Here is a 19,633-nt window from a genome sequence, read left to right on the forward strand (position 1 = left end):
AAAAGGAAAGGGAGAATTGAAAAGGAAGAACAGAAATTAAACAAAAGGAAAGAGAAAGAAGGAAAGGAAAAGAAAGGGAAGGGAAAAAGAAAGAATAAAGGAGGAAGGAAGGAAAGGGAAGAAGAGGAAAAAAGAAGGGGAAGAAAGTGAAAGGGAGACTGGGTTATGTTTAATCTGCATAATTTTGTTGATCTAGTGTACAGTGCAGAGCCCACAGTGTTACTGGTGTAGTTTAAGATATGATGAACTGTGAAATTTTGTCTTGGAATGTCTTAAACTCATCAGTGCTTAAGCCAACGTACTGTGACTTTTCTACCTGGAGATTAACCATACCACAGCTACTTGTTTCCCCCCTGTTCTGTGCTGCATTGCACAAATAGTGCTTTCACAGAATTATATCCCCGTTTTTCCCACATTTTTGAAGATTACAGTACAGCACAGAGTATTTGTTACCTTTGTCTGGCACCTTTCCTGACCTGTGACTCTCTTCAGCCTATGGAACAGTCATCTTCCATGTGTTGCGCACAGATTTCTGGCTGCAGGCAAGTCCTCTTCAACCTGCAGAGGTTCAGTTCCCTCAGCTCTGCCTTTCCACTCTCTGTGGGAGAACAACTACCTGGAGTATATTCCCTTTGCAACACTTTTCCTTTTTAGGCATATGTACGCATCCAAGTGCCAGCACAGTTCCAATTAATTCTTAACATACCTGTCAAAGGGAAGAATGTCTAAAAAAGTGCACCTGTCATTGTTTGTTTTTGAAGTTGGAATGAGTTTCAGGTAAGCACTAAAAAACAATCCCACAACACTGTAGAGTTCATTTGTGGGAAAAATGGCAATATGAACGCTCTTAGAGAATGCCTTATATAAATGTTATTTGCCATTCATAGATGCATTTGTTTTGTTTGAGCATTAGCATAATTTGGTCAATCCTGAGCCCTGTTTTTCACAGAAAATCAACAATTTTCTAACTGAGAGTTTCTCAGAGACCCAGATGCTTTACACTGATTCCAGAAATCTCATTCGTAAGCTGGCTAATGGTTTGAAAACTAAAAAGCAGCAAGCTCCATAGGGCATGGCTTGTGCTACCAGGCTCTGCTCAACTGTATGGTTTTGTTGTTAATTGTTTGCACTTTGTTGCATCTTATGCAAGCTTTATCACAGAAGAGGGTTAAGTTTGACAGCGAGCATTGATTGAGAGACACAATACTGAATGGAGATGTACTAATTAGCAGATGTAGTAATTTTACAGAATGTGCAGCTTGCTATGCAAACCGTGAATATTTGTAGCCTACTCCTACTAGCAGTCCATGTACTGCACCCGTGAAGGAAGGTTAGATTTAACTCTACCATGTGAAGGGCAGTTCTGTACTGAGTTGAGATGAGATCAAACAGCATGCAGTATGATTATCCTGTCTTATCCTGCAGATGATGTTGATCATTTAAATGTCTAGTTCTCTGACCTCTCTATATGTCTGCTGCATGGCTCTACTCTCTATGAAGCACTATTTCCTTCACACCTTGTGTTTTATGAAATAGTATCTTCATTCATTTGCTTTCACTGGCTATAAAAATCAGCTAGTGAGACCTGGTTGTCATATGATAATACAACCTAAATGCATATATGAAACTGTCAGGTGAAAATTCAGTCAAAATATGCTGCAAATCTACTTTGCCTAATTGGTATGTTACAATACTGGAGATGTGAGTTATCTTTAAAGCTTCTTTTAAATGTTTTGGGCATATTATCAGAATATAACTGCAATATCAGCATATCTTATGATAACCTCTAATAATGTTTTATAAACAATTGCTTTTTTAAAAGAAATATCCTATTTTAAAACAAAATTATAATTGGAAGTTGATGGATTAAATTCTTAGGTTACTGTCATATAAAAGGTAATGTTCAAAATGACACGAGTGAGTTTCGTTTACAAATGTATGATTGTGACAGCAATTCACATACCATATTTGTTTAATCCTTTTTGTCTGTGAAATATATTATAAATATTTACTGTTAAGTGCTAAGTGAAAAGAATGGAATGTGATCCTTGTTAGCCACTACCAGCAGTTCTTTGCTACTGAGTATGTTTAGATGCCACAAAACCAGAGAAGGAATTCCTATCTAGTTGCATAGATCAGGTAGCTTGTTTCTACTTTTACTAATGCTACTGAGCATCTGGCATAATGCTGTTAAACTCAGGGAGGCTGTGGTGACTTTATATTAGTGTAAGAAAGGCATAGAGCCTAATGATGTCTTTGTGTAAAAATGCATGCTGTGGGTTGGAAGGAAGATGGTATTTCTTGAATCTCTGCATCCTAAATTCTCTGAGTTTGTTTCTTCTGGAGCATTTCTGCCTTAAGGTTCAGGGTCACTGACCTTATTTCAGCCAATGTCTGACTGCCTGTTGAGATGCTGTCACCTGTCCCAGTGAGCTGGGTGGTCAGTACTTCCCTAACAATTGCCAGCCATGGCTGCTCGAAGGACAAGAGCGTGCAGGTATTGTAGATGATTTAGCATGTTGGGACAGTTGGTGGTGTTAGGAGGATCTAAGCCATACGTACAGCACTTTTGCCAAGGAATAAATGTTAGTAGGTCTTAACTGGAATATCCAACTTCATTTCTACTCTTAAAGGTTTCTGAAAATTCTGTAAGCTGTTCAGTGCATTAAAACAAAACTGCAAACTAGTGTGTGTTACATGAGAGTATGAAGACTGTTGTCTCAGGTTATTAATACAACTGAAAATATTCCTGGAGGTCAGGGAGAATGTTGAAGAGATTGTTACTAGTGCATTTGGCAAGGTATCAAATGAATGCTGTAAATTTCAACATAACTATGATAAAAATATCTGAACCAAAATACTGTGCTGTATATCAATACGGAGCATAGCTAACTACAGGAAGGCAATGTGCTCGGTGGAAAGATCATTTATTTATGAAGAAGGCATAGTGATCTGTATAATGGTGGAGAGGCAGGGATGAGGGGGACTTGATTTTTAAGCCATCACTGGGCTCTGCTAGGATGCAAATTACTGTTCCTTGTCTCTGCTGACAGGTATTACATGTTGCACTGCATTTTAACCTTTGTTACTTTGTTGTTCCTTATTCTTCAGCTTTGCTGATGGGAGGAGGGCTTCATGTCAAAGGTCATTTTTGCTGAAGTTGGGGCTGAAAAAAGACTGGTTGTGTAACATTCTTAGCTGGATTTATGCTGTTATGTAATGTCAAAAGCATTAGGAACATAAATGCAGTCTCTATGTCTTCCTTGCTAGTGGAAATACTGGGGAGGTTGTTGGGCTTATGGGATTTATAGAGAAAACACAATATTAGTTGGAATGCCAAAATCAGTGTCATTTCAACCAAATCTCAGAAAGTGTGTTCTGACCAATGTAATGTTCAGAAATACATAGGGGACTCTAATGTTTCTCAATTGAAGTTGAACCCATTTGCTGAATGGGCTATTTGGCACTATTAACAGTGTTATACAGCATGAAGAACCTGCAGCAGAAGAGTAAGACATGGGGATGTTTTTTTTCATAAAGCTAAACATGCCCGTGAATAAAATTAACTTCAAGGTGTTGTCTGCAGAAAATTAGTTCAGAAGGATATCTGCAAAGTATTTTACTGTGCACAGTCAGCCTGTACATGAATAAGTTCTGCTGCCAAGGACCTTTTAGACCTGGAAGTCAAGTCTTGGCTTAATTTAGTCATCAGCAAAATTTCACTTGATCTGAATGGTTTAGGAAACTTTTCTATCAGGAAAATGCCTAGTCTTGTATGCAGTAATGTAGGCATTTTAAGAAATGCCAGTATGTGTGTATGTATGTGTATATATATATATATATATATATATATAGGGGGAGAGAGAGAGAGAGAGAGAGAGAGAGAGGTATAAGCCCACGGGCATTAGATTATTTGATTTTTTTTTTTTTTTTCATAAGTAACACTTCCCAAAAGCTACGTGCTCATAGTTTGACTGAAGCATCATTAATGCCTATTTTAGGTTCTCATCCCACTCTAGTTTATATGAGAGTATGTCTGCTGACAGCAAGAGAATGACAGAGCTATTATAGTTAATCTAGAGAATGAGACCTTAGTGAAAGAGCATTGCAATCTTGCTGTGTCCAGGAACAGAAAGCAGGTCTAAGGAGAAAGGAGACCCAGTGAAAACAGTATTTTTGGTCATCTTTGTATTCCACCAGAAGAAATAAACCAGACATAACCAGTATTTCTGCCTTTCTATAACTAATTTGTGCTCATTCTGTCACTGTTGCAATGTTTTAGACCTTGTTGTCACTCAGCACTGTGCATGTGATTGATTGCACTTATCTTACTCTAGGTTTCTAGAGATTTGGTACCCTGATCTAAGTTGCTCCCTGTAGGCTGCCTTTCTAGTCAGTGAAAACAGTAACAAGCACCTTCGCAGAATGAGCTATTTCACTTGGCAGTTTTAGAACTCGTTAGGTCAAGTCAGTAGTCTGTAAGATATTTTGTGGCTTAGGAACATAAAATCCAAAGTATTTATGTTGGGAAAAATTAATTGTTGATAGACTGCTGTCTGAAAAAATAGAGCATTACTTGGCATCTGCCTTCTAATCTGTGGTTTGTAAAACGCAGTCGTCAACAGGGGACTTTCAGCAATTGGTATTGCTGAGGCTAAAAGGACCTGACATTAAATGTGTCTATTGTAAATGTTAATTTTCTCTTTATTTTCCCACCTGCATCTGCAAAGTTATATTGCTTTCATATACCTAAAAGTAAGAAGAAAACACTCTGTTTCAGGAATGAGGCAGTGGGATTTATTTTTTTTTTAAATTTCCGGTGTATTTTTGTACACGTTTACAATCTTAGAGAATTTGTTCAAAGGAGAATTAGAACCAATGGAATTGTATTTCTGAATTTTTCATGATCATTTCTGCAGTTCTTTTCTGCCAACGCACGCCACAGGATAAAAGACTGATTATAATGTGCTCTCCTTTTGTTACTGGGTCAGTACTTTTCATTCTGAGCTTGTCTGCATCACTGGGAGTATCAGATAATTTACTCGGAAGGAAGCCTCTGACATGCTTAGAGTTGGTTTACTCAGCAAAAAAGCATCTGTGTAGAAAAGCTTATTGATTACTCTAAGAATGTAGCTTAAATCTACTGAAGGATTTACATGAGTCAGAGCATATATTCCGGATCAGGAAATTAAGATGATTCTGTGTTTGAATGTGTATGCTATTTGTGAAATAAATTACTTCTGAAAGGATTTAATGCTATTTAGAATATTCATTCACTGCCTAGATTTGTTCATCTTTCTTTCCCTGTCTCTCCCAAAACCTTCTTCATTTAACGAAATTTTTAAAAAGTAAAATTGTAGCTAGTGTATGGAAACAGAGTTGATCAATTTTGTCTAATTTGAAATATCAACAAATCATTTTAAGTGTATCTGATAAATGTACCTAATACATATATGCATGGAAGAGTATATGTGCTGATTATTTTCTATGCTTTAGACAGCAGATTTTGCTACCAAGTGTCTGCTGCGAGAATGCTTATTTGATGTAAATGTACAGAAATTGTATCAAACAAGTATTCAACAAATCACTATTATTCTACTTTTAAACAGCTTGCGCTGACCCCTTTACAGATAACATCCACTGAGTGGGAGAGGCACGGTTTAGGATTGCTCTGGAGAGCGTTTTGCTCATATTAGGATTAAACTGCACTTAGGAAGCTGTGCAGAAACAGACATCTTTGTAATTTGTTTTGTGCTACAGTTATGTTTGTTAATCTTTCAGTGGATGAGACTTTAAGATATGGAAATAAGAGACAGGTGAATTAACTGCAGGGGATTCTAGCCTCTCTTTTTTTACTACTTATCACTATTTCTGTTCTATTTTTGTTTCCAGTTACAAGAAAACACATGAGACCCTGAGCCATGCAGGACAAAAAGCAACAGCAGCAATCAGCAATGTAGGAACTGCTATCAGCAAGAAGTTCGGAGATATGAGGTATAGGGATCTGCTGCTTCTCTGGTCTTATTACGAGGACAAAAAGTATAATAGTCATCTGTCAGCTCTTCTATTCCTTCTACATTAGTGTTTAAAGGTTCAAGTAGTTTGTAGTCAGACTGTTTTATAACATTCATGGTGTCAACCAAAAAGAAGGGATAACAATGAATGATGATACAATCCTTATTTGAGTGCAGGTTCAAAAAAAGTGCAATTTGAAATCCTTTTGGAATAACTTTGCAAGCTCAAGGAAATGTACAAATAAAATGGAATGAAAAATAGCTGTTAGATCTTTATTAACCCTGTTTTATTCATACATGGATTCTGGAGACCATCATCTGAAGAAAGCAAGCCTGCCTTTGAGCTGCTTATGGACAGATAATAAAATATGTCAGACTATTTTTTTAATCAGCTTTTTCAAGATGTACAAAGGCAAAGTTTTGTCCTGCAGTTATATTTATAAAAAAGGTACAATGAAAGGAGTTGTGGTCAGGAGAACTGTCACTTAAGTGGAACTTGAATATCAGGCTTTATATGTTGATGTATCTTTAAAAATGTTGATCTTAAAGTTCCTCAGAATGAGAGCATAAATGAAGAAATTGTACACTGTAAACCAGCACTTCCGTTTTCAACTTGGTAGCAGGATTACTGAACAATTTCTCAGGTGTATTAGGGAGTTGATTTTTTGGGGTGAAATAAATGGCCATGGAAAACTCTACAATATATTTGAGCAGCAGAATTAAGATCTCATTTATTAGAGATATTGGTATGTACTCTCTTTTTTGGTCATTTTGTAATTTATGAGGTAACCATATCCTAAGAACTGTGTGAATCTATTTTACAGAACTTCAAACTTATATGTTGGGGGGGGGTTTACTGCAAATGGTTGAACAACAGTTCTTGGCAGCTAAAGCTTTTTTCCATTTCTTTACTTTGAATCTGAATGTTAAGAAATTTTTAGAGTCCTTCATTCATACCTAACTTTTACATACAGCTTTATAAACCCTCTACAGAAGTACTACTGTTTTTCTAGGTGAAACTAAAAAAGGGAAATATTCTTCACTGTATGATCTGCTTTACAATGTCTTTTTCCACATGCAGTTTAAAATGGAAATCTAGTGAGTGACTTGCAACCAGGGTATGAACATAAACTAGGAGTTGTTTGACTCAATACAGTTAAACATCCATAGGTAGTATATTCCTAGAAAAGGATATAAGAATAAGGAGTGCGTGCAGTTACACTTTCCTAGTATGTTTTTTTAGCATTCAGCAATCTTAAGAGATGAAAACATCCAAAAACACAGGTTTGAACTTTCATTTAAAAGTCTTTGAAAGGTTTTTCTTCATGAGTTCATCTTTTTTCAATTTATTTCTTTTAACTTGTATGAGCTTTCGACATTCATAACACCTCATGTCTTCCTGGATGAACAGTTATGTGGTAAAGAAATGTGTGGTTTATTTGTTCGTACGTTCATTCCCTATTCTGAGTCTCCTTGGTCTTTCCTTTGATGCCTTCTGGCTCTCCTATTACAAGAAACAGTGAGTGTAGTCCTTCTGCTGCCCTTCATGTCACTCATTTCCTGTGATTTGATCGTATTTCACATCAGTTCCTTCTTTTCCAGGCTGAGGCTCCAGTTGCATGAGTTGCTTTCACAGACCTTGTCCCTGCCTCTTTTTTTTATTCTTACTGCCTTCCCTGCATTTATGGTTGTATCCTGTATTTTTAAGAAATGTGCAAGATGTGTGTGCTGCATGTGGCACCAACATATCCTCTGTTTCATTTTCTGTTCTTTCATAACACTTCTCCTGTAACAAAGACAAGCCCACCATTCAGTGAACAGGTCCTGTTGCTGCTTTAGATCCTACAGTGGTGACCCAAAAGTTGGTGTGCAAATACCCTGAACACTGGCTCTTGACCACAGAGGGAAGGATGACTAACAATTCAGTACTTCTCAGGTCCTGTTGCTTGTGCTTTGCATGGGGTACGAGATGAACTGCAAAGGCAGAAATGTCTCCACTGTAATAGAGCATGTTTTTTCCTTTCATATTTCCCTTAATTAATGACTGCTACCAAATTCCTTTGTCCTACCTATCAGTACCAACCCCCATTCCATGGTGATCATGCTTCTGACTAGCTTGGAAAGCAGATGGGTGGTACTTATCCCGTTAGCCCTTTAGCTACAGAGCAAAGGCTAAGCCCATAAGCATTTTGATTAATTGAGAAGCTTGTTTCTCATACCTTTCTTTGATCAAAATTATTATCCTGAACCTGGTTTGGAATTCTTCAGGAAAATATGAGCTACCAGCACTCTTTTGTGGATGCTTACTGTTTATGTTCTCAGTTAGGAGAGTTTTCTTGACTCTTTATGATGAAGCAGCAAGCGGAATAGCCAGGATCCCATAGTTACCTATGAAGCATGGCATGACTTGGGCCTTCTGCATCTGCTGAACATCCTAAATCTGGAGTAATGGTCAGTATGCTTCCCTCAGCAACAAAGCTGACGTAAGATCTTGGCTCAGCTTGGGAAGTTGAAGTCCTATGTGGGGTCATACTGTAAACCTTATCACCTGGTTTTAAAAATCTTCCCCTCTCCCACTCTAATGCCAGCTGTGTTTGGGGAAGTAAGATGTAAGGAGGCATGAATTTTTTGTTTCATTGTTTGCTTGCTTTTTTTGCTAATCCAAATAATTTTGAGCGATCTAGTATATGGATTATCACCACCCCCTCCCATAATGCTGATTTAAACAGACATCAGACTGTCTTAATTCTCTTGGATAGGTATTAAGTCTGATAGTCACCAATGGCATCCAGACGCAAATCCCTGTTCTGCTTACATTCAGAGCAGACAGTTGAAACTGATTTCTAAAATCCAGATGATCATTATAATTCCCAGTATGTTCAGCAGTCCGGTGTGTTTGGCCTTTCTTCCCTGTCTATGGTGATTTTGAAAAGGCTTGCAATCAGCTTGACTAAATATTGAAGTATGCCTTCTTTGTGAAACAGAATGCTGTTTTCCAGGTTGCCTGCTATGACAACTGTACAGCGCACCACATGAAACACATTTCTGTTCTGAAGATGCAGGGTCTTAATTTTCACCTTGTATTATCTCTAAAAATATTACTAAAATGTCATAGCAACAAGGCAGACAGACTCCCCCAAATGTGCTATTTTGCTGTGTTAGGATTCAAAAAAGACAAAATTCTGTGTGTCCCAAAGAACAGAGAAGCCACCCTTTTGGGACAAAGTGATTTTCATGCAGCTGCTGTGATTCTCTTTCATCTCCACCTGATCTTCCCAGTGTTGCAACTCTGTAATTAATTTTGTTCATGAATAATCTTTAGCATTTTACATCTTCTAAATTTTGTATTATTAGTGCTTGTAAGGTTTCTTTACACTTGTATTGCATTCTATTTGATATTATCATGTTACTAGTAATACCAGAAATGCATATAAAAACAGTATACAGATACTTTTGCTTTAGGATACAAACCAGGAAATAGTAATCTGGTTAAGATATTAGATTCTTCATGATAGCTCTTGCGATTAATGTTATGCCATCAGGATGTTTTGTAGCCATTGCATCCCCAGCTCATATTGTCTCCTTTAACATTTTCTAACATTGACAAGAAAGGTAAAGGGTAAGAGGAGAATCCCAGGTCACTCATAGGGCAGTAGTGTGGGCTCAGATCTCTCAGCAGAGATTATGCTAACATTTCAATATGGCTCTTGCCACGTAGAGCACAGATGTCATACAGAGATGAGGGCCTTTATTTGTTGCTCCTTTAAATACTAGTAAGGTTTGAATCTTTTAGTGCAATACTGCTGGACTATGCTGCAGCTGTCTGTGTGGATCTAAGAGTTTCAGCCCTGCTGATGACCTTTTTAGAAATAGGTTGTGATACCAGCTGGGAGACTTTCTGGTTTTTTAGTTTGCTGCACACTACCACATACATTAATGCTGCACAAGTAAATGTGTTTGAAGTTAAGCTAACAAAAGCATGCATTCAAATTAGGATGTCAGCAGTTATACTGCTTATACATCCTTCAGTCAACTGTCTCATACATTTTCTTTAATTACATGATTGCACAGACCCCTTTCAGATTCAGTTCCTGGATGAGCCAGCTCTGAAGATGAATGAAGGTAATATAATGCCTCATTCCTGCCTGGGGTTGGAAGGCACATGTAGAAAGAGACAGAAGACTGAAGGAAGGGAGAGCTTGGGGGCATGCCTGTGACGGTTGAATGTGATGATGGGAATCAGCCCATCTGGGCACTTAAAACTGTTGATGAACTCCTTGGGAGCCAAATTTCTTGAAGTATTGTATTTGTCATAACCAAAATTACCATTCTTAAACCTCTGTCTCTCTGATATCCCCTATAATAGAAATAGTAATACTGTGTTGCTTCAGAATATAATTTCGTAAGCATTTCTTTTGCTGATGAATGAAGCAGGTTTTTTTCTCTCATTTCTACTGACACTCTCCCCTTCATTTGTGCTGGTTTTTAGAGCTCTGCAATAACACAGATTTCTTGAACATATATGGCTGTACAGGTATCTGAATCAGAATGGAGAAGGGGGGGGGGGCTGTTAACTGGAAACCAGCAGGCAATAAAAGGCAGCTACATATCGCAACAATATTACTTAAGCTGGTCTAAGCAGAAATGTGTTGTGAAGATAAATCCATTAATGTTTGAGAAACACCAATATACATAATGATGAGCCCTGTAAATAACACTGAAGAAATCAATGCTTTTCATCAGAGCAAGGTACGAATATTGTGCAGTAAGTAATGCATCACACCAGACATTGAAAAAGGATGTGAAAAATAAGTATTGAAGAGTGCACCATCTATCTGGCTCACTGCATGAGACAGGTGTTCCCTTGAAGTGGTCTGTAATTAAAGACTACATCAGTACGCACAGATGAAGGAGAGGCTGTCTGCCTCATCATTTCTCGACTTTGGAGCCTTAATGACATCCTTTGAATATTTGAGTATCAGTGCACCTCTCCTATTTCTGCTGCCTTAAGTTTCTTGTGAGCTGGAAAACAGTGTCAAAGTATTTCAAATATTGTTTTCAACAGGGAAGAAGTATTTTAGAAAATGTCATTTTAGGAATTAAAATTCTCTTATTTTTTCCCATACCTTTCTCAACTGATTAAGAAATCCAGAGCGGGGAAACAGGACATCTAATGCTGATGTACATGTACAATTCCAGTCCACCTTTCTCTTTAATGAGATTAAGGTAGGATTTTGGGAGGGAAACCACTTAGCATTGTTTAAATCTGATCTAGTGAAGAGAACACAAATTTTAGCAGACAAAACTTCCGTTCTTTGTTGCACACAGAATAGGTGACTGTGTAGTGAAGTAGTGTGTGAAAATTTTTGCTCTGAAGGAATCTGAACTGATTCATGGCCTAGTGTGAAATCCAGCATCAAGATTTGAATGCAAATGTTTTTGACATGCTACAGAGATATATGTATATTTTCGTTACATTTTCATAATACTTTTAACTCTTCCTTTTCTTTCCTTGCGCATCCACCACAGATCGCATTCAATTGGGTAAGACATGTTACTCTCCTTGAATACTGCTTCTGTGTTTGACAGGATTTGTTTTATGGAACATAATGCAGTAACCTCTTTCAGCATCGTTATGTAAGATAAAAACATATGTTACTTAAACTGTAATGCCACATTTTTACAGCATGGTGAGTATAATGACGAAAGGACTGGAGTAAGTTGTTTGCCTTGCTCTTGAGTAGATTAGTCTGAAATTCAAATAATGAACATGCTCAAAAATGTGCCTCTTGGGGAACACCTATTTATATGTAAACCCATTTTTCTCAACCATCTTTTTCTGTCAGGTTGGAACATAAACAAATGCTCATTAAAAAATCTGTTCTGCCAGCAGAGTTTTATAAAGATTGTATAAAGTATTTACCTCCTCTTCAATAAAGTAAAAGTATGTTAGTCGTGAAGTGTATATGGCGACTCTTTAGAAATCTTGAGTCCTGGGGAAACTTCCAATAGCAGACCAGGTTTGTAACATGATTAAAGGGGTTCTTTATATTAAGAGATTGCATTTATTGATGCTGTAAAGCACTTCAGTATATGATGAATTATAAAACAGTTTTATGTGTTCTCAAAGATTCTGTAAGCAGTCTGGCTTTGTCAGTCACTCAGCAGAGAGGCTGAGCACCCCTGAATCCCCTGTAGGCCCTCTGGTCTTGTAGCATCACTAGTGCACAGGACAGCTCAAGAACAATTCTTCAGTTCAGCTAGGTGATCCTAATGTGGACTCTTACTTCACTGAGAAGATTTCAAAATGGGACATAGATTGGCCTTCCTATCTCACTGTGACATGAAACCAAAATGTAGTATTTAGTGACCTTTGTCATGAAGGATCCCTGTTCTCTGCCTCTGCACTGATCACCACTACAGACATGTATGTCTTTAAAAAAGCTTAATGTTTTAGGCTGCTAGTAAAAGATGTTGTCACCATTCCTTTAACTTGCATCCTTACTTCTTTAGAGAAATTAAAAGAGGAACTCAATAAAATATGCACTTAGTATTCCAATTGTCTGTCACATGCCACCTCTCAGCTGTGCAAATTTAATTTGGCACAATGTAATCTTCTTACTTAAACCTTCATATTTGGAATATTTTGCTATTAGAAGAAGAGCAGCCTATGCTGAAATACTTCCAAACTCTTATTTTTGCCTATTTGTCATGTGTTACAAGATTAAAATGGCAAGCATGCTTGTTTAATTTAACTAGGATTGTTAAAGATTTGCTGCACTTGTGAAATGTTTGGGCTAATCTTTTCTTAAGTCTTAAAAATTGTGAAAAATTGAACATGAAAGATTTGAGTTGCCTGCTGTCCGTTCTTTATCTGAGCTTAGAAGAAGCCTTAAAATGCACACAACAAAAATCTCTCTGTCCCACCTAATTGCCAAATAATTCCTTCCTTCCCTCCCCCTGCCCTTTTTGAATCTTCAACCTGGGAAAAAAAAATCTTTTGTGTGTATGTGGACACAGTGCTACTCTGTGTAGTTTAGAACAAACACATGTGCTGTTTATATCAGATTTTTCATTTTTTAATGCTATAATCATGCTTTGCTTGATTGCAGTCAAATGTTGCTGTCTCTTAAAATAAAGCTCTCACTGTTTTCAATCAGACCAGGCTGCATCTGTCAGTCAACACCAAAAGTAGCCATGCAGGAATTTTTGAAACAATACATACTCTTCCAGTGCACAATTTACTTCCAATGTTCAGGTCTGAATGTACATATAGGCAGTTTTTATGCTTCAAATAAAAATACACATTCAGAACAGACTTGATGCTTCCCAGCAGCAGGGAAGAGGTGATGCTATGATAGCAGCGGTGGCTTTGGTAGCTCCAGTGGTAGAATGTGGCTAATTAAGTCAGGCGGTTAGAGTGGGTGGCCATCTGCAGGGTTGAAGGTGTGCAAGGTGATTTGAGGATCTTGGAGTGATGCAGAGACGCCATCCTCTGCTTGCCAACCTTCTGATACTCTTGCTGTTGGGAAGTCTGTGGAGCGAAGTATCACCAGGAGAACTGGATAAGAGCTGTGGAAAACAGCTTTTTGGTAATGTTGAGGTGTGAAGGAGGAGGTGAAACATCCTAGAGATGGGGACAGCAGCTGCTGCAGCTGAGAGCTGCCTCTCTGGTTGAAGAAAGCTCTTGTTTTAGTAGCCTGTTGTGCAGGAGCCTATAGAAATTGGTGGCTGGCACTGGTATTTCGACTTATCTGTTGTACATGCAACAAAGGCAATTAACCACTTGCCCATGGCCTTATAAACCAGCTCTGTTTATGCTCACAAACTTGAGGCATGCTGCACTCCCCCAACATAGAGCTTATTGTCTGTCACTGCAGAACACAGAGGTAGCTCTCTGTTCCTCTGTAACATGTCTCTGTAGGTAGCAGGGGTCTGCACCATTTAAATGGATATTGCCAGGAGTTGCTTTGCATCATTCCTTTGAGTCTTATTAAATTGCTGATCAGTTGACATGAACATGTGGTTGTAAGATCTTCAGTGCTGAAAGTGACCTGGAATTCACGAGTGAGTTTGACAAGCTATTGCCATCAAGAGAGAAAAAGTACCAGCGCTGTTGAAAATATGTAATTTTTTTAATTAAAAAAAAAAAGTAATTATGTTGTAGACTGGATTTTACAGCTTATTTTTGTTATCTTTTGCTTTCGTCCCACAGCTACTCTATTCGCCATTCCATAAGCATGCCTGCAATGAGGTAATATGCTACCCATATTCTGTTTGCTATGGTGATGTCCAGCAGTGTTGTAATGAGGGGGGATTTGCATACTTTGATCCTAATCCTACAGTTTTTAGTTGGATGAATAGTCCTACTTCAATCAATTAAGGTTATTCATGTAGATAAGGGCTGCAGGAAAGGCCATCTGTGTTCTTTTAATTGTATTAACAGTTTAATCTCTTGTACAAGCCTTTGAGTAAATGAAGCAGTTCCGAGATGTATTTGGGTGGTTAGCAGGTTTGTATTACTGAATCTGAAATTCAGTTGTTTTGCTGCCTCTAGAACATCATCCAAAGCCTATTAGGGTCGGAGATGCTTTCTACTCCAGCAGGCTTTGGATCATGCTTCTAGGGAGGGATTTTATCTGAGTGCTTTCATATTTTAATGGCTGTAATCATGCTTTACTTGACTGCAGCGAAATATTGATGTCTGTTCAAGTAAAGCTATGATTGTTTTCAATAAAATTAGGATCCAGCTTTTTTACCTCCTTGGCCTCTAAATATATGAATATCCCCGCTCACTGCCAAGCATGTGGGGAAAACAGATCTCCTACCTATATGATGGATGCTAATGCATTCAGCTTCAGCAGGTGGGTAGTTTAAGGCAGGCATTCACCAGTGTGACCTGTGAGTCAGATGTAAATCATAGAACTCCATTTCTCTCCTGTTGACTCTTCTTACCCGATGGAAAGTCTGTCACCTATTTAACAGAAACCAAAAGTAAATCTGCATTATTTTTCCAACTATTTTTTGTTTGCCCTTTCCTTAAATTAAGGTCAGTTTAACTTAGCCTGATGAGGGATATGATGTAAATGTATTTGCAGAAATAGAGGTCATCATCATGCTCCCAGTACATTACCAGAATGTGCAGCGGATGAACTGGTACACTGAAGTTCTAGCAGCTATTGGCTTCATAACTTTGCAGAATGAAACTCAGGCTCCTACATTTGTTTGTCTTTCCCCATGGGTGACACAGAGGCATGGACACCTGCCAGCGTGAAGTGGTTCTGCCTCATTGTTCCACTGTGAGGTTACCTTCCATTATGGTTAAAGCTCGCTTACATTTTATTTCATGTAGGACCAAATAGATGTAGTGGGTTTTGTCCATCCTGATGGCCACGTTGTTAGGAGTTACCACTGCACTCTCAGTGGTAGTAATTGCTATAATCTCTCTGGATATACCACAATAGACGGGTGGGAAAAAAAAAAATAAAAAAAAAAAATTAAGAACTAAACAATTAACTGCTTCATTATACTGCTCTGGTCTTAGAGACATCCTGTCACTGCTTTGTTTCTTGTGGTAAAGAAAGTACAAGAGGAACCCCGCTGGACAGCGGTTTCTGAGCTGCAGAGTCTTCACTAATGAAGGACAAAGTATGCTGTAATTGAGCTCTCAGTTGTCAGGCAAGGAACAGAGAACCAGAAGAGGGTTCCCTTTACCCACTGCAGATTTGCTCAAGTCCTTTGTGCCAGCTGAACTGCTGTAGGAGGAGACAAGCTTTTGTACTCATTCCACCTTGCCTATTTCTAGCATGTCTCCCTACATGGGACAGGGATTATCAGCAGTAGGGAAGCTGCTGTCAAAAGGGGAGAAGACATCCATCTAAGCAACTGAGGAACAACATGGGTACAGATCTCTGTGGGCAATCATACTCTCACTTTAAAACAGCATATGCATTATAATACTGTGTGGCAAGTATTAGTTGTGGTCACTATGTTCTGTTTGCAGTAAGAAATGTAAAAGATTGAATGCATTTAAAATGAGGGAGAAGCTATGTTTCAGATTTTGGAGAAATTAAGAACAAACAAGGTTGTCAGGCAAGCCAGCAAACCAAATAGCTGATTTGCTTTAAGAAGGAAAATGACAGCTGTTGCCTTTTTTTTTTTTTTTTTTTTTAATTTTTTTTTTAAGATATGTTCAGCTCTCAGTTTTCCCCAAAACAGTGTTATATTCTGTTCTACAGGGAATGAAAGGCAGAGAAAAAGCTTAGCTTTGTCAGAGGAGCACCTTTGGAAGTCTTCATCTTTTGAAAGCAGCAGGATATGCATGTGGTCACAAAATCATGGAGTGAGGGGTCAGGATTCCTCAAAGGCATTTTGGACCCACTTCCTATGTAGTTCTAATCTCCTTCATCCTAGCTTCGGGACATTAAACTGTCATCTTTTTAATTATGTATATTATGAACTTGCTTATCAGCTGAAAAAAGTGTTAATTTCATTACAAGCAACAACACAAATGGATAAAACCATAGAAATGCAGCACTACAGTCAGTGTTCTTTGACTGTTCTTCTGAGAACATGATAAATTTATCAGAGGATAGGCAAGCTAGTAACTGGTTTCAGTTTACTAGTCAGGTTCTGCATTTGCAAATTTGTAGCTAAAAAATACTCATCTGTTTACCATAATTGGATTTGACTGACAGAGCACAAGAGACTGTTAATCCCTATCAGTCTGCAGCCCTGTGCTGCCAGCCAGCCTTCATTCTGTCCTAGCCTTGTCGCCTGCTAAGAACTGATCCGTTTGTGGAGTTACCCCATTATGTTTGCAACTGACCCTTCTTCAACTTTCTTTTCGTCCTAGGAATTCTCCAACATTCAAATCATTTGAGGAGAAGGTTGAGACCACTGTCACAAGCCTTAAGGTAAAGGTTGGAGGCTGTTACATGGCTGTGCTTCTTAAAGTTTAACAGCTTAATTTTCTGTATAATTTGTACAAGAGACTTGTTGAATTTGCTGTTCCATCAAGAATTTCATGGAACTGCAAGAGCACTAATGGAAAATGAAGGCAATGTGCAGAGAAATAGTCCTTCTCTGCTTTGTTACTAAGAAATTACTTCTGTTGTCTGCCAGAGTAAACAGATGCTCTCAGAAATGCCCAAAATGTGGCCATACTGAAATGGAAAGCAGAGGCATCTCATAAGGTGTGACCACGGTTGTTTATGCTGTGCAAGGCAGAGCCATGTGGAGATTCAAGGTCAGATTTTGGAAGCAGTGTGGCCTCATAAGCTAAGTGCAGTGCCTTGCCAGATGGACACAGCCATACGCCTGTAGAGTGAACTTCCATCCCTGAGATATGCTCCTTTCAGTGCTAGAGATGTACTCACCAAGTGCCCCTTACTCAGCTGGTGGGAGCTGTCATGTAACTCGGGTCTGATTCATGTTACCTGTGTGGCTCTTAGCACCAAACTCATCTTTCTTTAATACAGGTGTGTTTCCTCTCAAATTTCATTGTCTTGTCTGGATTTAAAATTTCAAAACTATATTGACACATTTGCTGCTGGACAGGAAGATCTGATGGCAAAGTTACCAGTTATCGCTAATAGCACCTGTTAAGGTTCTTAGCAGGACAGAGCATTGCAAATTTGCAGTGAGCTAATCTTTGCTGCATGGTGAGGTACATTCAAGGCAGGGAACAAGAGGGTTTGTCTCCTAATGGTTCTTGTTCATCAGATAGCTAAGTGTGCTCATAAAACAGCATTTTACTTGGCTGCAGTAGAAAGATTACAATGTATTTCAAGTGGACAAGGGCCAAATTGATCAACCCTCATTTTAGGAGGAACTGAAAATAGTAGATTAATGTCAAAGGGCATAACAACTTGTAAAGCATTCAAAAGGCAAGAAAATGACCTTCCACTTGGGACAGAAGGACGTTCTTTGTTACAGAAAATGCAAATTACAGCTGGAACTGAGGCAGCAGGTACACAGGGAAGGTCTGTCTTTTCCATGCCGCTGTGAAATCATACAGCAGATAAAATTTTCCAGTCAGTGTCTGAGGAAAGTAAGCAGCAGAGAGCTTGATTTATATTTCTGAAGACCAATGTCCACCAAAGAATGCAGAGTTGCTCTATCATTTTCACCTTTTAAAAGTTCACATTTATTTAGAGATAAGCTGTTCTGACAACTTTAAGTCTTGATAGTGCAGGGTAATGTCATTGCTTGTGCACTGTGTCAGAGAAGGAAACATCATCTCAGTTTCACATGTGGGAGGCAGCATTCCAAGGAGCCAGAACAGAATGCAAACCTCCAGAACCCCAGCTCAGTGCCTGTATACATCTTCCTATTAATTATTTTCACCTTAGCTGCAAATGCTTTTTATACTAAACTTCATTGTAGGAGAAATCATTCATGTGGTGGGGTGCATCAGCTTGTAAGGTCTGAATTCCTGTCTGGTGATGTCAAATGTATTGCTTGCTTATCTCTTTATATTCCTTCTACCCATTTAGATTAGGGAAGCAGCTCATTGGAACACCTGAAGTCTAAAATGGATTTTTTTTTTTTTTTTTCAATTTTTTGCCACTCACAAGTTAGAGGAAACTACACTAGAGAAGTGCAGCACCTTTTGTACCCATTTAGTTGCTAAACCTAGTCTCAGGGCTTTCTGCAGTACTTCTGGCTCCCAAGTTTGGTTCTAGACTACTCTACACTCCACAGATTCATTCCTTCCACACTTACGACCAGCCTGTGAGAAGAGCAGATTAAAGCCTTTTGCTTTGCTTTGAGGGCTAAAGGACAAATGTGAGTGATACCCTTTCTGCATCAGGGTAGGATGTCTGTTTCCAGTCACCTCAGCGTGTCACTCAGAAAGAGGAAACGTCAATTCAAACTGCACAGCTCTGGTCTTCTTGAGGAGCCTGATCTTATTTTGCTGATTAAGCAAAGGCATTCTTCTAGAAGAGACTGTCATGCCAGCTCTTAGCCTATTGTGTTCAGGGTGCTCTTAGATCATCCTTTAAGCAATCTTTAGTTAAGCAGGACAAAACAGAAAGTCTTGAGTCTAAAGTAATTTTCCACATCCCATTAAACCTTAATTGTCCATGTTTATCGGCAAACACACTAACATCTTCTGAAGTATTTTCTGTCTGTATTCTATCTTTCTTTCATTTCTTTGTGCAAATTGAGAAAGGAAGCTGGAGTCATCGACATAAGATGCCACTAACATAGGCTGTGGACAACTGGGAATGTCTCAGCACTGTTCTTCCTTTTCACTGTCTCTGTTCCAAGGCTTGCAGATTTGGAAGACAGAGGAGTGGTGGGGGAGAAATCATAGGCTGTTCCTTCAATTCTAGAATCCTGCTGTGGTCTGAAAAAGTGGAAACTTCCTAGAAAGGCTTCTGAAAAAAGAAAAGAACAGCAGTAGCCTTATCGTCTCCCCCCCCCACCCCCCGCAATATTAGCTACAGATCTCCAGTGATTGTACAGTATTTAGTAGTCAGCCAAAACAAATGTTCAGATTTCATACATTTAGAAGTCAAATTTCAAATTAGATTTTATTTACTCTTGGAGTTTGGACTTTGGGTTGCAGCCTTCTTAAGAGACTGTATTAGTTCCGCTTCCCCTGGAAATCA

At 38.6% G+C, this 19,633-nt stretch overlaps 1 protein-coding gene across 4 annotated transcripts in view; it reads left to right on the forward strand.

The window, feature by feature from the left end:
• TPD52L1 (TPD52 like 1) overlaps positions 1-19,633 on the forward strand; it is a 50,429-nt gene that overhangs the window by 27,616 nt on the left and 3,180 nt on the right. For 2 of the 4 annotated variants that reach the window (XM_026846369.1, XM_026846370.1), the window contains exons 4-7: positions 5,893-5,994; positions 11,544-11,558; positions 14,230-14,268; positions 16,870-16,930. In XM_026846369.1, coding sequence (XP_026702170.1) covers positions 5,893-5,994; positions 11,544-11,558; positions 14,230-14,268; positions 16,870-16,930 — 217 coding nt within the window. The remainder of the gene's footprint in view (positions 1-5,892; positions 5,995-11,543; positions 11,559-14,229; positions 14,269-16,869; positions 16,931-19,633) is intronic. The other 2 variants (XM_026846371.1, XM_026846372.1) reach the window with 1 other exon arrangement.

This window comes from Athene cunicularia, assembly GCF_003259725.1.
Source record: "Athene cunicularia isolate RWA chromosome 3 unlocalized genomic scaffold, athCun1 chr3_part1, whole genome shotgun sequence".
Classification (NCBI taxonomy): domain Eukaryota; kingdom Metazoa; phylum Chordata; class Aves; order Strigiformes; family Strigidae; genus Athene; species Athene cunicularia.